This window comes from Varanus komodoensis, unplaced genomic scaffold (assembly GCF_004798865.1).
Source record: "Varanus komodoensis strain SLA01 unplaced genomic scaffold, ASM479886v1 scaffold1, whole genome shotgun sequence".
Lineage (NCBI taxonomy): Eukaryota > Metazoa > Chordata > Lepidosauria > Squamata > Varanidae > Varanus > Varanus komodoensis.
This window is the reverse complement of record NW_025335268.1, coordinates 40,909,592-40,928,779: the sequence shown is the minus strand read 5'-3', so window position 1 is coordinate 40,928,779 and position 19,188 is coordinate 40,909,592. Positions and strand designations below refer to the sequence as shown.

General features: G+C 43.1%; 1 protein-coding gene across 2 annotated transcripts in view; it reads left to right on the top strand.

The window, feature by feature from the left end:
- The window catches only part of GRM1 (glutamate metabotropic receptor 1), a 211,358-nt gene that overhangs the window by 60,830 nt on the left and 131,340 nt on the right, over positions 1 to 19,188 (top strand). For both annotated transcript variants that reach the window (XM_044448852.1, XM_044448861.1), the window contains exon 2: positions 5,490 to 5,739. In XM_044448852.1, the coding sequence (XP_044304787.1) occupies positions 5,490 to 5,739 (250 nt within the window). The remainder of the gene's footprint in view (positions 1 to 5,489; positions 5,740 to 19,188) is intronic.

Sequence of the window (19,188 nt, the reverse complement as noted above, 5' to 3'; positions counted from 1 at the left end):
CAGGGCTCTGTCCTGGGGCCGATCCTGTTTAATCTTTTCATTAACGACATGGAAGAAGGGGTGAACAGTCTGCTGATCAAATTCGCAGATGACACTAAAACTGGAGCAGTGGCCACAACTGAGGAGCAGGTACTCCAGATCCAAAAGGATCTGGACAGACTATGGAAGTGGGCAGGAGACAACAGAATGGTGTTCAATGTGGATAAGTGCAAGGTCTTGCACTTGGGACATAGGAATAGGTGTCATAAGCACAGGTTAGGTGACAAGTGGCTGGAGAGCAGCACTTGTGAAAGGGACCTCGGGGTACTGGTTGACTGCAGGCTAAACATGAGTCAGCAGTGTGATGCGGTGGTCAAGAGGGCGAACGCCACCCTTGGTTGCATAGCCAGAAGTGTGGCTTCTAAGATCAAGAGAGGTATTACTATCACTCTACATAACTCTGGTGCACCCGCAATTGGAGTATTGTGTTCAGTTTTGGGCCCCTCATTACAGAAAGGATATAGCCAGGTTGGAGTCAGTGCAGCGTAGGGCCACAAGGTTGGTGGCCGGTTTGCAGGGGATGCCGTATGAGGTGAGACTGAGGGAACTGGGTCTCTTCAGCCTGGAGAAGAGGAGACTCAGAGGGGATACGTTGGTGACATACAGGTATGTGAGGGGATGTCACACGGAGATGGGTAGAGACCTGTTCTCCCCTGCAGAGGAAGGCAGGACACGCTCCAATGGAGCAAAGCTCAGGGAACCAAGGTTCCATTTAGATGCCAGGAAGCACTTCCTGACAGTTAGGACCCCGAGGATGTGGAATGGGCTTCCACGAGAGGTCGTTGAGGCCCCATCGGTGTGGGTGTTCAAGGATAGGCTGGACGTCCACATGGTGGGCATGTCATGAGTGGAGCCGGCTGGTGCCGGAGGTCAGACTAGATGGCCCGGGAGACCCCTTCTGACTCGCTCTGTTTCTATGTTTCTATGCAATGGTCTGCCCTAGAGAAGACACTGTCAGATCCTGCAATGCTCTTTGTGAGGCATGTGTGAGGTGGATTGAATTGTGCTGCTAGTACAATTACCACACATCTGCTAGTGTGTTCAGTGAGTGATCTGGAGACTGATGAGAAGAAAAAGAGTTCCTAGGAGCATCACTGGATTATCTGTTGATCTTGCCAAATTAGTATTTGCTTGTCAACCTCTTGCCATGATTCTGACGGTTGACTGGCTGAGTGGAAGACTGTGACTATGTTTTGCCAGTTTTGGCTCTGATGTAACAGAGCCAATTTGGGTTGGGCCATAGGATTGCCCTGCAAGGCTGCAATACCATGCACATTTTTGTTGGGGAAAAATGCCTCCAATTCCTAGTTCCAAGTAGGCACACACACTACTGGTCTGCATGTGCACACACACACACACACACACACACACTCATAGAATGGATGGACAGCTTGACATTATGGTTTGCAGAGGCATTATGGTCTCAAACGTCACCCTGCAACATGCAGCATCTACACCTGTGTAATGATTAAGCATGTATGTGCATTGGCACTGTATTCACAATAAAGAATCGTAGCAAATCAACAAATCCGGTATGGATTTTGTCCTGCTTTTATCTCCCTGACTCCATCCATGATATCTACCTGAAAATGCAGCAAAGGTCTTTATAAAGATTAGACTGAGCAGTAACTGGAACAACAAAAAGCAGAGTATGTAGGCCTGTCTTTTTACAGCTTTGGAAACCAGACTTTATCTGAGCATTCCCGCCATACACTGACTTTCTACTGAAAAATGGCCGTAATACTCACAGCCTTGGGTGTTCTCCACTTCAGTAGATATCAGTTGCATAGGTAAAGAACAAACAAAACTTTCTTATAGCAGACCAGTGTTCTTGGCTGTCACACACAATTAATTGCACGGCTTGAGTTTTTCAATAGTGATTAAAAAAAATATCTCTTCAGGGAAGATATTTTTTGAAAGTGCTTTGTCCTGACCTAGATTTGCTCCCATGAAAGTCAATAGTTTTATATGAAACTTAGAATCAAAGACAGTTCTGGACTTTCCCCCTGTTTATTTACCCCTGTACATTTCTGGGACACATGGACAGTTCAGCATTGATTCAGAACCACCAGGACACGATGGCAAAAGGATGTAAAGAAACAAGGTTTCCAGTTCTGCTATATAAAGGTGCACACGAAATGACCCAACAAGCTTGTGATAAAGAAACCCTACACCTGTTTGGGGTATTCTGCTAGTACACATGTAGGGACTATCTGGTCAGGAGTCAAGGGAAAAGCATTCTGAGATGTGAACACAAACTCCAAAATTCAGGGGTTGTCTCCACTTCCCAAGGCACTTCCCCCTGGAGGAAGGCAAATTCATGTCACAGGTGTGGTACAGCCCTGGTTCAGTGATTGGAAATGGCAAGAATCATCTTGGGGAAGGAAGAATGGATTGTCCATCTGACCAAACTTCTGAGCAAGCAGAGTTGGCCCTCAGCTGGCTCCACTATGCACACACAGGAGCTGCTTATGCACCTACAGTTCACATCCGACTAGAGATTCACTGCAAGCAGTCCTACTCCCAGGGATTCTAGGGGGTTGTGTAATATACTGTCTTTCTTCTAATGGAGCTGCTTCCCTCAGAAGAATTGGGAGGGGATCATTCTCCTTCCTCCCAGCAGTCCCTTTTGTGCCTTCAAAATCTGCTTCAGAGCTCTCTGAAACCCTCTGGAGCAGATTTTTGGGTGGCCCAGAGGGCTACAGTGGCAGGAGAGAGGAAGGAAGTCCCATTGTGCGAGCAGACATTAGATTTTTACCAGGATGATCAAGATGATTTTTTAAAAATTGTGCAATGGCCCTGCCGCATTCATGGAACTTTGCATAAGTAATAGGAGAAGACATCACTTTTTATTCACCATCTACATTTTCCACTGTTCTGCTTCTTTTCTTACTACAGAAAGCTCATTTAAGAGGGAAAGTAATATCTGCACAATGTCTTCAGACTGGTTGATTTAAAAGTCACTGATATAGAAGCACCCATAATGCTGTTAACAGAATCTGGCTGATGGCTTTTAGTTCCACTGGAGTGTAGAGCGAATAATATAAGGCTAGGTACAAAACCCAGACTGTGAAGTCTAGAGGGAAGAAAATTTTCAGAATTGTCATATTAATACCTGAGGGCACTTTGTGTTATAGTATCTCTGAGAACCCTCTAAATCCCCCTCTTCAGCCTCTGTGAACAACTTGGAGTTCCTCCGTTGTTTGCAGAGATATTCTGTAAATTTCACTAGTCCTGAATTAGTGTTCTGAAGTTGGGTTGGAGGGCTTGTACCCAATATTAGACCCGTTAGATCCAAGTTAGAGCAGACCCATTGAAATGAATAGAAATATATTCAGTCTAATACTAAGCTAGACTGACATTAAATAGTTGTCTTGTTTCACCAGCCATTCTTGTAGGTACAATAGCATTACAATTTAAGTGAGTCTAAAATGCAAAATTGAACATGCTCAGGATATTTCTTTTTTAAACAAGCCAGAGTTGGCTGACACTTGTTATTTGCTCTAACATATCAGAGTGTAGGAGTAGAAATGTAGAATGTAGAAATGAAAGATCTACTTTGTTTGTTATTGAACTTCAAGGTCCAATAACTGGAGCCAAATGCAAATGATATTAAAGATCTCTGAATCAACATTTTCAGTACCACAGCTGAACAGATTTCATAGACCTTCTGCACACAAAACCACTCCAAGCTACCCACCAAAACCACTGCTAAATTTTCCTTTTGCAACAGTTTAATTTAGTGTTGTTGTTGCTGTTAAAACAAATGAAAGTCAGAAATGGTTACCGGATTACTGTAAATCACCCAGAGATCTTCCCAGATATTCTGATATACCTACAACTTTCCCCTGCTATAAAAGTATCAAAAGAACTATAATTACACAAGTAATTACATCCTACTTAATGTAATAAAGCCCATAAGCAGTTCACATATCATTGTTAAAAATAACATTTTAAAATACAATTAAAATAATTTTAAGACCACTCTAGTGATATAGCAGCAATATAAGAAGCAATAAATTGAATTAGCATAGGATCAATTGCGATTATTTACAAGCCAGAGAAGGCCTGGGGAAAGAAGGCTGGGAAACAGCACACTTTGCAGCCCCAAAATGGTGCAGGGGAAGGATTTTCAGTAGGTTGGTGCCGCCCACCTTTCCCTTTAAAGAAAGCCAAGGCACTTTACATCACTAACCATTAAAACATACAGAAAACTGCAAAAATTACTGCCATGGTAGGACAGGTAAGGCATCGGAAAGCCCACTGTCAAAGCAACTGATGCATAACGAGTCCGTTATATGCCTCCAGATGCCTAGTAGTAGTGGGAAGTCTTGACCTGATGCTGCAAAGAAAACAGTGTTTGTTCCAGGCAGGACTTACTGGCCCTTTTGAAAAGGAAGAAAGCAAAGAGATGATGATGTGTATAGTTATTGCAAAAGCTAAGCCTATATAGGGCATGGAGAGTATGTTCCAATTCTATAAATCCCTGCAGAACAGCATAAGAATCCTTGTACTTGATTCTTTTGGCATGAGATTAATTTGGAGAGATGCCGTGATATAACAAACACATTTGAAGATTCTTAAAGGGCATTGGATAGCAAACAGAGCAGGAGAGCATAGCTGTGTAACTTGCGAGCTCTAAACAGACAGAAGGGTACTTTAGATAATGCTCTTATTGCAACAGTTAAGAGGAGAGAGAATATATTTTGCCCACCTTAAGACTGGCACTCTTTGTTCTTGGTTCCCTGCTCATTCTTCGTGCCCTAACAAACTGACAGCAGCATCGATTTCTGTCTCCATAGCATTAACAAGCCCCCAGTGTAACAGCAATCCTTGCTTTCTTAGCTAACCTTGTACCTCTGCCTTCCTTCTTGATCCTCGCTTTTGGTATCCTTTATTAGCGAATGAAAGTCAGCCTCTAATTCAAATATATTTTTGACTCTAGGAAGTCTCCTTTCCTCCTTCCCCTCACCCAAAAGCAGCAGAATCACTGTACATCACTGTAGAATGCACTGTCTTTATCAGTCTTGCCCCCTTGCTTTCTGGTAATTGCCCTAGAAAAAGCAATTAAATAATTTGAGCAATATAGTGCAACTTCAGTTATCCAGATGGCATGGAAATCCATAGGATTTTGACAATCAAGATTTGGACAAATTGCTTCCTTGGAGTAATGTTGCCACAGATAGCCAGTAAAAGACAGTGAGCAGTTATGGATAATTAACCATGCAATACTATATCTTTCTTCTAAATAGTTCAGACAGGACTAACTGTCAGCAAAGAGAGTATAGATTTGCATTTAAAGTGAACCAGCTAACCAACATTTGCACCAAAGGAGAGGACAGCTATATATTTCTGGTTTCCTACACCTGCTAATTTTTCAGCCTTTCAAATGAAACCATTGTCACACTGAAACCCTAACAACAACAACAATCTCTTTTCCCTTTCTTTAGGAAATTATGGAGAAAGTGGCATGGAAGCGTTCAAAGAGCTGGCTGCTCAAGAAGGCCTTTGCATCGCTCATTCGGACAAGATCTATAGCAATGCCGGAGAAAAGAGCTTTGAGAAACTGTTGCAGAAGCTCCGGGACAGGTTACCGAAGGCCAGAGTTGTGGTTTGCTTCTGCGAAGGGATGACTGTCAGGGGAATACTCATGGCTATGAGGCGCCTGGGAGTGCTTGGAGAGCTCCTATTGATTGGGAGGTAGGTCATTTCAGTCATGCTTGCTACTGAAGCAGGAGGAGGAACTTTCTGCTTTGGGTCAAAAGGGAGCACTTGCTTACTCTAAATGTGGGCTTAATAAGGGGCAGCGTGACTTGTAAAAAAGAAAATGATGCCGTTACTTATTTCTCATTCTGTACCACGTGCACATGGTTTACATCATTTATTTAGGGAATTAATACTCTGCCTTTCCCCTAAAGTAGCACTCAGAAATGAAAAGCCAACAAACATTCCATTGGATGAATTGCTAAATGTTGTACTAAAGGGGTGTGGTATAAGTGCCTCTTGTGAAATGAAGCATGCTGGTCTAATAATTTTTAGCTTTACCTTCAGAAAATATCATGTTCTTCTATGACATTTGTTGCTATTTCCAATACCAGTTCTTCACTTCATTCTTGTTTTATGTGCCTCATCGGGACACGGCAGTACCAGTTATGTATTATTATTTCATTCCTGGATGCCTTGTTTCATATATCACTGTTAGGAAGTTTTTTAAATTCATAAAGGCTCAGCAAAGGGGCATATATTTTAGCCCTTTGTTAATATGTTTCATCCTGATAGATTTTTAATTAGATGTTCCCAAGAGAAGAGTTCCTCTTACTCAGGACCAAAATATACCTGACATGGATGAGGTTCTGATCAGCTGTCCTGAGGGATGGAAAGAGCAGAGAATCTTTGCTCAGGGATGGGGTGTGTAGCTGATCTAACACCCTCCTAAACTCTTACATTCAACAGAGGGAGAAGGAGGCAGTTCAATTTATTCTATAAGACATTCTTGAAAGGCACTAAGAAATTGATTGGTTAAATAGACAAATAACTCTGTGAGGATCCAGGCCGTAGTTCCTGGAGGAGTCATAAGAAAAGGCAGCATCCTTGTTGTGAGCTTAGAAGGCCTTCTGAGATTGCAGCAGGGACTCCAGCTTTGCAGGGACGGCTCTGCCTCTCAGCTGACATGGTTCTTTCCATGCTGGCTGAGGTCCCAAAGATAGAAAAACACCTGGGGTGATGTTTCAGGGGCAAGTGCACAGTTGGCCTCTGCTAAATGCAGCAGTGCCTCAGCCCCTTTTCCTCACAGAGAAGGTGAAAGCTTTGGCCAAATCCACCATCTAAATGTATTTGAGGGCAAGGGGACTGCAGAGGCAATCCAGAATTCTCGCCTCTGCTCCATTCCTATGTTTCAGCAGATGGCCACTACTTTCTGAGTAAGCAAGGTTTGGGAAGCCACTCAGGGCTGCCCTCTTAGGGTGGTTTTTTGTAGTCACCCCTTCCTGGTGAGACTTAGAGCAGGAAAATACCTTGCCAGGATGGGTTAAACTCCCTTTCTAGTGGTGCTGGTGCTCTGATTAAATTTGGAATTCCTTGGTCTCTTAAATAAAATAAAATAAAATAAAATAAAATAAAATAAAAAGTAAAGTAATATAAATCATAGAAGCTGGAGATCCTATCGCACTCTCCTGTATAACATTTAATTTAGCCTTTAGATTAAAGAAAATTAATTCATTTTTTAATTCAGATTCTCAGACAATGCTATCTGTTTGTATTCAGGAAAAAATCTTCCCCTCAGTTCTAAATAGTTCTTAATATATAAAGAAAATCTTGATAAACAGAGTTCCATAACAAAGGGCTGCATCTAATGCCACACTCTGCTAAAGTGAGTGACATTATGCTAACACCAACAGTATCAAGAACAATGCTAAGAGTGCTTGCTGGAAAAATGTGCCTATAGTCATTGCATTAGCTATAAATTGTGCTCGAGAAAGCCATTTATGTTAGGAGTAGTTCAGAGTTGGATACTACCCAATATAACTTTCCAGTAATTCTTACATTAGGGTATTTTTCAATCCTGTTTTTATATTTGATAATGAATGACAAAAGTAAAAGAAAGGAAAGCCTTCATGTTTCCTAATTTAGCACCAGCTGATGTAGCCATTACTGAGTAGATTTAGTAGTCTGGTTTCTTCTCTAAATGAAAAATGAAGAAGTGATTGCAATTGCTTCAAAATAAAGAATAATCTCAAACATTTCATCCAATCTCAAACATTTCATGGAATCTCATTTCACAATGCTACCAAGGGTATATATGGGAAATTATTTTTAAAATGTTACCCTATCAAAGTGTGCCTCCATTTGATAAGTTAGTTATATGTAATGTATTTCCAAAAATATGAGTAATTTACCCAAAAATATGGGTAATTTTGCCATATTTCTGATCAGATATTAAGGAAACAGAGAATTGTAAGATTCACTTCTCCTCTCGGTAGAATGTTCCAAATTATGAGCTGTAAGTTGTTGTTATGTGCCATCAAGTCATATCTGGCTTATGGCAACCTTATGAATGAATGAATGTTCCCGTCCTTCACAGCCCTGTTCAGTTTTTGTAAACTCAAAGCTTTGACTTCTTGTATAGAAAAGATTCATTTCATATTTGTTCTTCTTTTTCTTCTGCCTTTGACTTTCCCGGTGAATCTTGCCTTCTCATACTGTGCCCAAAGTATGTTCATTTGAGCCTCCAGGGAGTGCCCAATGAGTAAACTGCAGTGGACCTGAAATGGTTCCAAGATGTCCCCAAGGCCAGAATGTCATAAGAAAAGCTTCAGGTTATGGGTCAGCACAGAAATGAAATTAAATAAATAAGACAATCTTGAAAAGCTCCCTTGAGGGGCAGAGGGGTGATTGCATTGAGGCAGTGAGATATTGTTTCTTTGTTATCCTCATTGCCGCAAAATATACTCAACTGCAGGCACTTACCAGATCTTGCTCTTGCATTCCCCGGGGAGTTTTCATCTGTACTTTAGCTGTCTCCTGTATTGTTTCATCACTCTCAGCTCTGGGGTGAACCACAGATCCATGCAAGCTCTACAACAGAGAGGGCACTTAGGAGCAATTGTGTCAACCACCCAGGTCATTTTTGTATTCCACAACATGACCAGGCCTCCAGCGGGAGTGCCAGCTATGTCAGCTGGAAAATCCCCCAAAGCCCTCTGGAAACCTACTGGATCCATTAATCCCTGGGGCTGGAGCATCTTAATAGGTCCCCCACTCTTGCAGAAGAAAAAGCCACTGTGGATCTAAATCTCAGCAGGCAGTGATCTCATCACGAAAAAAAAAAAAAAGGACTAAGTCAAAGTCCCCCCACTTAGAGCACCTCTTCAGATCCTTATGTCCTATCAGCTGAGAACACCAAGTCTAGGGTATGCCCTGCCACACGCATCAGGCCAATGACATGTTAGGATAGTCCCATGGTTGTCATGGCAGCCATGAAATCCTGAGCCACTCCAGATAGGATGCCCTCAGCATGAATGTTGAAGTTGCCCAGAGCCTGGGAGACTCCAACTTCACATCTGAGACCACTTCCATCAGCATAGGCAGGGAGACCAGTTGTAGGGTGCGTGGTACACCTGCAAATAAATAGTCAATACATAAAGTTGGAAGAGAACCTCTGCATGCATACAGTTCCTTTATTGGAGTTTTCATTTGCATGGTGTGAACCTCACACATAGACAGTTGTGCATGTTTAGATTCTGTTCTTCAGATGAACATCTGGAGACTGGGAATGAGGAAAGCAGGTGTGATCTTTCTGTCCCCTACTCAGTGCATTGAAATAAGTTTTGGCAATGGCTAGATGTCTTCCAATTGTTTTCTCTTGTCCATCAACACCTAGTATTACCTGAACAGAAACTGTCATGATCTCTGGTAGGGGTCATGTGCAATTTAGAAGGTGCTTTGTGGACAAAGTTGTGATCATTTCTTTGGACTCTAACATATTACTTTCACCATGTCAGTTGAGCAGATAACAGTGAATGATTGTATTTGAGTCAACTTGGCCAGCCAAATAGCTTTTAGCCAGAAAAACTTCAACACTGTAATCTGAACTCATATTTGTTGATAGAAGAGAAACTGCAACTTTGCATTTTTCTTGGCTAAGTGAATGTTCAGGAGGACTTTCAGTCGCATACATCAAAGGGTCCTAAAGGCTTACTTCAGGCTAAACAGGAAAGCAACACAGTATTGGTAATATTTTGGAATGATTCTTCACAGGTGAGGCACTAATGCTGATCAAACACTGTTAGGAATCTGGCAACGTGCCCCAAAAGATCTTGTTAAATGGTCTTCACTTATGTCCTATCAGGTTTTAAACAGCAAGGATCGGTGGCTGATCCTTCTTTCCTGGTGCTTGAGGGATGCATCTTGTCATTGTCTCTACATATCACTTCTTACGTCTGTACATGGGGACCCATCATAATGAGGTGCTGTGGACCGAGCTGTCAAAGAGAAGCTGATGATGACAGGGAGCTCTGAGTGTTTTTGTTTCAGTTAATACAGACACTATTTGATCCTCGGTGCCCTAAGACAGCTGAAGTGTGCGTGATTGCCCTCTCAACATCTCCTTTCCCCAGTCAGGATGTTTTGGTCCTGAATAACTCACATACTTGGCATTTGAACAGCACATCCCTGGAGGGCAATTGCCCCATACCTCCCAGGACCCTCTCTTGTCTTCATTCTATTAACACACAGCCTTTCCATGAAATTAGTAGTTGTGCAAAATCGTAATACTGTATAGATACGGCATTATTTCATCTAAATAGAGAGAAATAGCTGGATATTCCCCCAGCATATGCTTTGATCCATGTGGAATTTGCTGCTCCAGTGAGTCAAACAACCCCCAAACTGCTGCTTCATTTGACTATAAGGGCTACATATAACTGTCACACTAGGTTTATCAGTGTCACTGCACTGCGTGTTGCAAGGGTTTAAAATGATAAATAACTTTATCATTTGTTTTATGTTTGATAGAATAAAAATACCAAATATAATGAATTATAATCACATATATTTGATATTCATTTGATAGAATATCAAATAAGGATAATGCTATTAGAATGCTAATTGCCCCTTTCAGCTTGCCCTAACTTAATGGAAAACAAGCTTCCTCTTCTACATGGCATAGAATTCCCTTCATTGAAACAGAAGTGATTTCTCTGTTTGCCATGTGAGAAAATATTCCCAGACTGGGTTACTATAAAAGCAAAAATTGTGCTTGGGTCTATTTCCTGGAAGTATTCTACTTGAATTCCAAATTTTAAGATGTATTTTTCCAATTTCCTCCTACATTTGCATTTCAATTAAAGCATTCTATATGGTGGTGGTGCCTGGAGAGCAAAACTTGAAGGAAATCAATTGTTTTAATTAGAGTTCCCCTCCCTTGGAGCCAACAGACTTTCAGCCTTACAAGGTTTCCTTTAAAAGCAGACCTCGGTACATCCACGTCACCTGCCGTTTCGGCTGAGCCCACTCACACATCACGCCAGAGGCTCCTTCTTTTCATCCTGAAGAACAGGCCAGGAAAAATGTAATTTCTTGAAAACAGCTGGGAAAACCGTGCCCTTGCTGGCTGGGGCTGATAGATATTATAGTCCAGGAGCATCTGGATTCCCCACCCCTCTTCTAGAGGCTGGGTAACTTACCTGCCCCTTGCCACATTGTAACTTCCATTGAGCAGCCTTCCCCAACTGGGTGTGTCCAGATGTGTTGGTCCACAGCACCCAATTCCCAACATAGTAGCTGAAGATGATGGAACCTGTAGTCCAACAACATGCAGAGGGCACCTGGCAGGAGCAGGCTGGTGCAGAGCACTGATCCTCTCAATCTGCCTTAAATATTTGAATCTGACCACTGGGCAACTTGTCCCTTCCTGCGTACTGTGGCCTTTCTCAGCCTGGTGCTTCGCAGATACTTTCAGCTAGGACAACCAGCATTCCTAGCTATTAGTTGTGCTGACCAGGGCTGAAGGAAGTTGAAGCCCGAAACATCTGGATGGGAGCAGTTTGAGCAAAGCTGATTTGCTCTAACTGAGAAGCCAGGTACTGGCCCCGGGACTTCCCTTCTGCAGGCTGAGCCACGGAGCCTCCCAAAAGGTTTAAGGATCGGATGATGAATTATTAATGGTACAATTCATACAATTGTATTTGTATTCATGACAACTGTACAAATTATAGGCTGTACAAATTACAGCCGTACAAATTACGCTCCGGATCTTTAAATAAGTTTAAAACGCTTTTTATATTGTATTTCTGTTTCTGACGGGATGTCTGCCTATAGGAAAACATCGAGCAACTTCTTATCCTGTGTTCCTGTACAGGGAAGACATAGTTTTAGTGGGAGGGGGAGGGAACTGGATTAAGATCCTGGTAAGGCTGAGAAGGTTCCATAGTACAGGCAAGGCAATCAGTGTTGTCTAAAGGGAAAACAAAAAGTGGAAAATGGCAAATTTCCTGGTACCTGTCAAGGTACCCTATTCCTCCCATCTGCTCTAAAAGAATAGCACTTATTAGTCACTGGAATTGCTATGTAGTAAATTGGATGCTATTGGTGCTGAAAACTGGGGTTGGAAGTAGTTGATTGGTGTGCTGGGGTGGGTCTGCGCTCAGCCTTTTCGGCAGGTTACTTGTCCTTGCCACACTGCCTGGGGCAGCCATTTTGGGGTAGTGCTATGGACAGCTTCTGAAATCACCTATAGCCCGAAAGAGGTTGCTTTTCCCTGGTTTAGAGATTACTTTTACTGTGAGATAACCCCTTTTGTATGTGTGAGTTAAATCCTATGACTGAGTATACCATAGAAGCAAGTTGTATGCCTTTTTTGTTTCTGATAAACCCTCAAGTAATCCCTAAGCTAGATCACATACCATAAACTTCTTTTCAAGGGTCAAAATCAGTAGAGTGAATAAAAGTATAAAATGCTTTTGTGCCGACGACATTTTGGTAGTTCAACACTTTTGAGTATCTGCAATGAAACTAATGAGAGAGTGTTTTATGTGAAGAGATAAGCATGTGAGCAGGAGAGATTCTTGGCAGAGGGTTGGATCCAGAGTTTTATTCCACCAGTGGGAGCCTCTTGGAGTGGAGGTCTGCTGAGAACAGTGAGAGCCAGCAGGGAATCGCGGTTCGAGTCTTCAAAGGGGACTTCAGAGACCCATGTTCTAGTCTCCAAGAAGCTCACTTTGGGCCGCTCACTGCCTCTCAACCTCACCTGCCTCATAGCCCCTGTTGTTGTTGTGAGAATAACATGGGGAGGATGAGAGTTGTGTAGGCTACCCTTGGGTTCCTTGCAAAGGGAAGAATAGCAGGCCATAAATGCCAAAGAATAGTAATAATACCCTGTATTTTATTTATTTATTTGGATTTTTATATAACCCTTCCCATAGGCTCTGGGCAATTTACAAGAAATTAAAACCAGCAGCAATTCAAATTTAGACTAGACACAAGTATGTTAGATAAAACTAATCTGGAAACTAATCTAGGAAGATCTGCCAGAAGGGATACACCATCAAGGCCATCAAGTCCAACCCGCTGCCCAGTACAAGAACCAAGGAGCAAATGTTAACATGCGAGTACAACTTTTAGAAGTATTTGAATTTTGTCCTATATTAAATTAAGTGTGCATTCCGTAGCAATTTGTTAAAAATGACTGGAAAAAGAGACTCCTTGTCATGTTTTAGTGAGGAGTGTATTTTCATTTTCAGCTGTTTTTGATTAATGGTTGACATTGCTTGTAAGTTTTGCATTTCCTTACTTTCACTTACAGCTCATAGCAGTTTTTGAAAAGCACCTTGAGAGGGTTTCCCCTTAAGGCTAGAATGCAATATCTTTGATTGATTGATGAAATGTGGCAGCCTTTGTTTTCCAGGCCTTACTCCTCTAACCAGAATAGATCTTGACTCTGTCTATGCAGTCATAACAAAGGGTCTTTAGGACTTGCAGCATCACCTCCGTAGAGATGTACTAAATCAGATCAGCGGGAGAGCTGGACTAACAATCCAGCCTCAGCCTGCCTTCAGATACAAATTCACTGCTCTAAATTCGACCGGCAGTCAAATGGCAGGTCCATAGTCTGACATGCTCAGTGTAACTCACAGATCATAATCTGGGCTGATGCGGAGCCCTGTTGATAGGATGATTCCGATCCTGTGCTGTAATGGGAAAGGCTCTTATCCAGGGAATGTGCAGCCCACTCCCTATGCATGGAAGAGCACGAGAGCATTCCGATTACTGTAAAACGGCTGTTACGGGAAAGTAGGCCCCATTGGTTTTAACATTTATGCCTGCCCAGCATAATAGGATATTAGAGGGAAAACATGCTCTAATGACATGGAATACCAGACTGTGTTGAATGATTATGATGCTGGTTGGAGACCCAATTTACTCACATTATTTAAAATTAGGTCTTTTTGCTGGAGCAGAGGCATAGGAGCTTTGCTGGGCGCAAGGGCTCCATCCTTGCTCTGGATGCAGACAATCATTAGGGAAGCATTAATGAAGAGAATGGCTTCCCATTCACACTGCCAGCTCTAAACCTCTTAATTTCCTTTATGTGACACACTTATGCTTGGCGCTAATATCCCAGTGTAATGTGGAATCACTCTGCTGTATTTTGACAAAATGAAACAAAAAGATTATGGTTTCATGTGGGATTTCAGCAGAGGTTTATCACCATATTTTTTTCAAAGTCATGGAAATATTAGAGCAAGCATGGCTGTGTGGGAAATTACCATACTAGTAGGTGGCTGATTCTGCATGCAGCCATTAGTATGTTAAATAAAAGCTTGCAAGACTTGAGAGCCATATATCTTAAGACAATATGACACTGTGAAAGCCTCACTGTATAAAAAAGGGAACAAATTTTTTTATGGCTCCAATCCATTTGCATGTCATTTTGGAAAGCCAGACACCAAGGGATAACATCTGTCAATATTTTTAGCCTTTCAGTAAACCCTTTGACGTTTCACCGTCCCCCCACTTTCTTCTATTTGGATGTTTCAACAATACACAAAATATGGGGTTATATTACAGGTTTGTTCCTCCTTCAGCCTGAGGAACAAACTCTATTTCAGAGAATCTTTTGGAGGCTGCATTCCAGTAGGGAATGGACCAAAAGGCATGGGATGAAAAATACCAGCACAGTTTAGCTTAAAGTTCTTCCTGTTAGCAATTAAATCTTAAGAAGTGCATGTCTGACTTTTAGAAGTCGGGGGAACTGCACAAAACCTGGGAAACCCCCAAATAATCAATGTTTGGGGAGAAGGAGATGGTGCTGAGGAATGTGATGGGGCCTTCCGGAGAGCACTAGAGACTGAATTGGGACCCCAGGTGGGCCAGGTTGGCTCCTGGGGAAGATGTTCTCCATGACAGTGGCGTCTCATGTGACCTCCTGCCTGGAAAATACTAACTTTAGTCAAGCAGCTGGACTTCCCAGCTTGTGTCTCCCCACTTCCCATGTGACTTCCCAGTCAGGAACAGCCTGCAGCTCCATGTAGCTGGATCCCACAAGGGCTTTCACAAGCTACCTGGTCTTTCTCTCTCTCTGGAACTGCAAAAAAGGCTTTGGGTAATGTCAAGTGCTTGCCAATCTACTTATTATTACTAAAATTATTATTTAAAACTTTCGTATGCCATCCTTTATATAAATATCTCAGGACAGCTTACAGTAATTTAAAAGCATCTAATAACATCCACTAACCAATAAACAATAATACTGTATAAAACAATAAATTGACATCAAATAAATCAGATTAACTCAAAACAAAACAAGCAAATGTGACTGCCAAAAACCATTAAAACTATTAATTTTTTAAATGCCACTTAAATAAAAAGGTTTTGACCTGGCACTGAAAAGAGTATAAACTCGGCACCAGGCATCCCTCTCTGAGAAGTACATTCCAGAGTCCGGGCACCACCGCAGAGAAGGCCCTACTCCGAGTTGATGTCCTTTTTACATCTTTTAAAGAGGGTTCCCGGAACAGGGCTTCTCCCGCAGATCTTAAGGGGTGTGAGGGCATATAAGGAAGGAGACGTTCCTTCAGGTATCCTTCAGGTACTTAGCTGCCCTTGGCTTGATGCATTGCAGGTTGAATAGGTATGCCATAGTTAGTGAAAGAAACAGAGCTGCCTGGCCCATTCTGGTTTGTCATCTGCCCAGGCCAAAGCATGTTCATGGAAGGCCTCACTTTCCCCAGCAATTCTTCGTCACTGGAAGAAGAAAGAAACAATTTAAGTTGATGTGAAGCAATGCATGTTGGGGCAAAAATGCCAGCTTCAAGGATAGGTTGATGGGAACTGAGCTAGCAGTAAAGAGGTCTTGGGGTTTGGGGGACAGAGTGATGAAAATATTGACTCAGCAAACAGCTGCTGTGAATAAGGCAAGCTCCATGTCAGGCATTATTATGAAAGCAACTAAAAATAAAGCTGCCAAGAAAGAGCCTATTTCCTGGATACAAGTATTTGGTGCAACCATGCTTAAAATATTGTGTGCAGTTCTGGTCACCACACCTGAAAAAGGATATTATTGTGCTGATAGTCAACTAAAATGATGAAAGGGTTGCAGCCACTCCCCTATGAGGGATGGATGTGACCATTGGAACTGTTTAGCTTAGGAAAAAGGTGAATAAGAGGAGACACGGCAGAGGAGTTTAAAATAATGCATGGTGTAAAGAAAGCAGACAGGGAAACATTTTCTCCTTCGGTCATAATACTAGAACCTGAGGTCATCCCATGGAGCTGATTGGAGCTTTTATCCAGGACTGATAAAAGGAAGGACTGCTTCACACAGCTCATGGTCAAACCATGGAATTCGCTGCCACAGGAAGGGATGATGGCCACCAATTTGGATGGCTTTAAAAGGGGGCTGGACAGATTCATGCAGGAGGAGGCGATCTGTGGCTACTAACCTTGTTGACTGTGTACTACCTTTGTTATCAGAGCTGGTCTGCCTCTGTGCCCCAGTGGCTGAGGAGCTTGGGTGGGTGGAAGTCTTGCACCCATCCTGCTTGAAGGATCCTGTGGGCAGGTGTTTTGCCATGGCTGTTCTTAGCTCTATTGGTTGTGGAAGACCAGACCCGGATCTGGAGCAGGGAGATGGAGCAGTTCCTCCACCCACTTAGCATGCAGTTCAGTTGTGCTTTATAGCTGCTATGTGCGTGGAAGGCCTGCTAGGGGGTTGTGGAAATCATGCTGTTTCAGGCAAAATTGCAGTTTCCTTGGAGCTCAGAGAACGTCTGCAACATATGATGTAGTTCTGCTACTGGAACTCAAAGTGGATTGGTCTTGCCTTGTAACAGTGCCTAAATACCACTGGGAGAGGTCATCAGGGGACAGATTGCTGGGAGAAGTCGTCAGGAGGTGTGGGCTGCAGAATCATCAGTCTACCTCTCTTTTTCAACCGATCCAGGTGAGGCAGTGGCTGTACTGAACCGGTGCTTGGCCGAGGTAATGGGCTGGATGAGGGCCAACAAACTGAAGCTCAATCCAGACAAGACGGAGGTCCTGTTGGTGGGTGGTTTGAGCTCCTGGGTAGGTGACTTGGGCCTTGTCCTGAATGGGGTTGCACTCCCTCTAAAGGACAGGGTCCGCAGCTTGGGAGTGCTCCTCGACCCAGAGCTGTCTTTGGAAGCTCAAGTGACTGTGGTGGCAAGGAGTGCTTTCCTTCAGCTTCGGTTAATCCATCAGCTGCGTCCCTACCTGGAGGACGATTGCCTAGTGACAGTGACACATGCATTGGTTACTTCCCGATTGGATCTCTGAAATGCGCTCCACGTGGGACTGTCCTTGAAGTCAGTCCGGATACTTCAGATGGTGCAAAATAGAGCAGCCAGGTTGCTGACGGGGACTGGGCATTATTCTCACATAACCCCAGTCCTCTACCAGCTTCACTGGTTCCCCATCGAAGTCCAGGCTCAATTCAAGTGCTGGTTATCACCTATAAAGCCCTTGATGGCTTGGGACCTGGATACCTAAAGGAACGCCTTCTTCCATATTTGCCCTCCTGCCCCCTGAGATCAGCAGCAGAGGCCCTCCTCTGGGAAACCTCTGTGAAAGACATTAGGAGGCTAGTACCCGGAGGAGGGCTTTCTCTGCGGTGGCACCCCACCTATGGAATGCGCTCCCCAGAGAGGTCTGCATGGTGCCATCGTTATTTGTTTTTTGGCGCCAGGCTAAGACCTTTTTATTTAAACAATATTTTAACAATTTTTAATATCATCTATAGGTTTTAATTTGCAGCCAGGGTGAATCTGGATTTTATTTGCACTATTCGTGTTATGTTTATTTATTGTATGTAAGCCATCCCGAGGCTCATGTGATGGGACGGCATACAAACATTCTAAATAAATAAATAAATATGGCATTGTTTATAGGTTTCAGGCATTCTGCCAACTGAAGCATAAGTGTAATCAATAAAATCCTGATTTGAACGTTGGGAGTTATTTCACATAACCACAATTTTCAAGTTCTTTTCATACTAGCAGGAGATCTGCACTGGGGAACTCAGTCACAGTACTTACACAAAATGTATTTATTGCAGTTGGGACACATGGTAATGAATACAGCGTAGTTGAAAACACAAGCTTGGGTCTCACACACAAACTCAAATGCAGGAGAAGTAGGAGGAGTTGGAAAGGGGAGGAGGGCAGCAAAATAGTCCTTTAAGTTTTGTTTTCAGGCTTCTTTGTCTGCTAGCTCAGTGGGAAGGAGCCAACCCCATCCCAGCCCCTCCTGATCCTCACAAGAAATATGGAGAAGGAGAAAGGGTACTGTTGCCCATGCCCACCCTGCCAACCTCCACAGGTTAAGCCAGTGGGTCTGCAGCGCCCCCTTTCCTTCTACCCAGGAGGAAGCAAGTACAACTCCTACCCAGGACTTAGCTCCACTGCACTGAATGTGATCCATTGTAAGGCCATTGAGGAGACTCTGATCTGCTTCTGGGTAGAATGCATTCAGCTCACTGTTCCTTGAGCAAGAGGACAAAGGTGACAATTGGGAAGGCTTGAAAAGACATCATAGCTTTATTTTTCAAAGGAGAGGGAAGGGGAGGAGACATTTCCAAGCCAGAGAGAAGGAGAAGCCAGTGAGGGGAGAGGAAGGCAGGAAAGCAACAGAAGTACCTCCAAGTTGCTGCTGTTTTTCTGAAGGCCCAAAGTCCTGACTGGACACTTCCCCTTCCCTCCACAGCCCATTAAAACCACTCCTCCTGGCCCCCGAACACACCACAAGTTTAGAATACCCTGACATATACCCGCAGAAAACAACAACATATGCAAAGCCACGATATAGCAGATCTGAAGCTATGTGGGCTATATTGGCAGAAACAGCACAAGAAGGACCGGCTGTTAGCATCCTGTGACATGTTGCGAGGCAGATACTGTAGTGCCGATTAAAAAGCCTGGTGTAGATTCCTCCACAGTTGATATAGCAAAACCAAGAGTGGTTCTTTCAAACAGCGTAGCCACCACCCTGCGAGAGGGCTGTCCATCACCCATTATGTGGAGGCAAAGTGTCTCTTTTTGCAAGAGCTGCAGGAGGACAGGGTAGGAACTAATGTGAAGCGCCTCACTAGCAGTACATTTTGAAGGTTTGATTGTCTGCACTGTAAGTCAAGACATT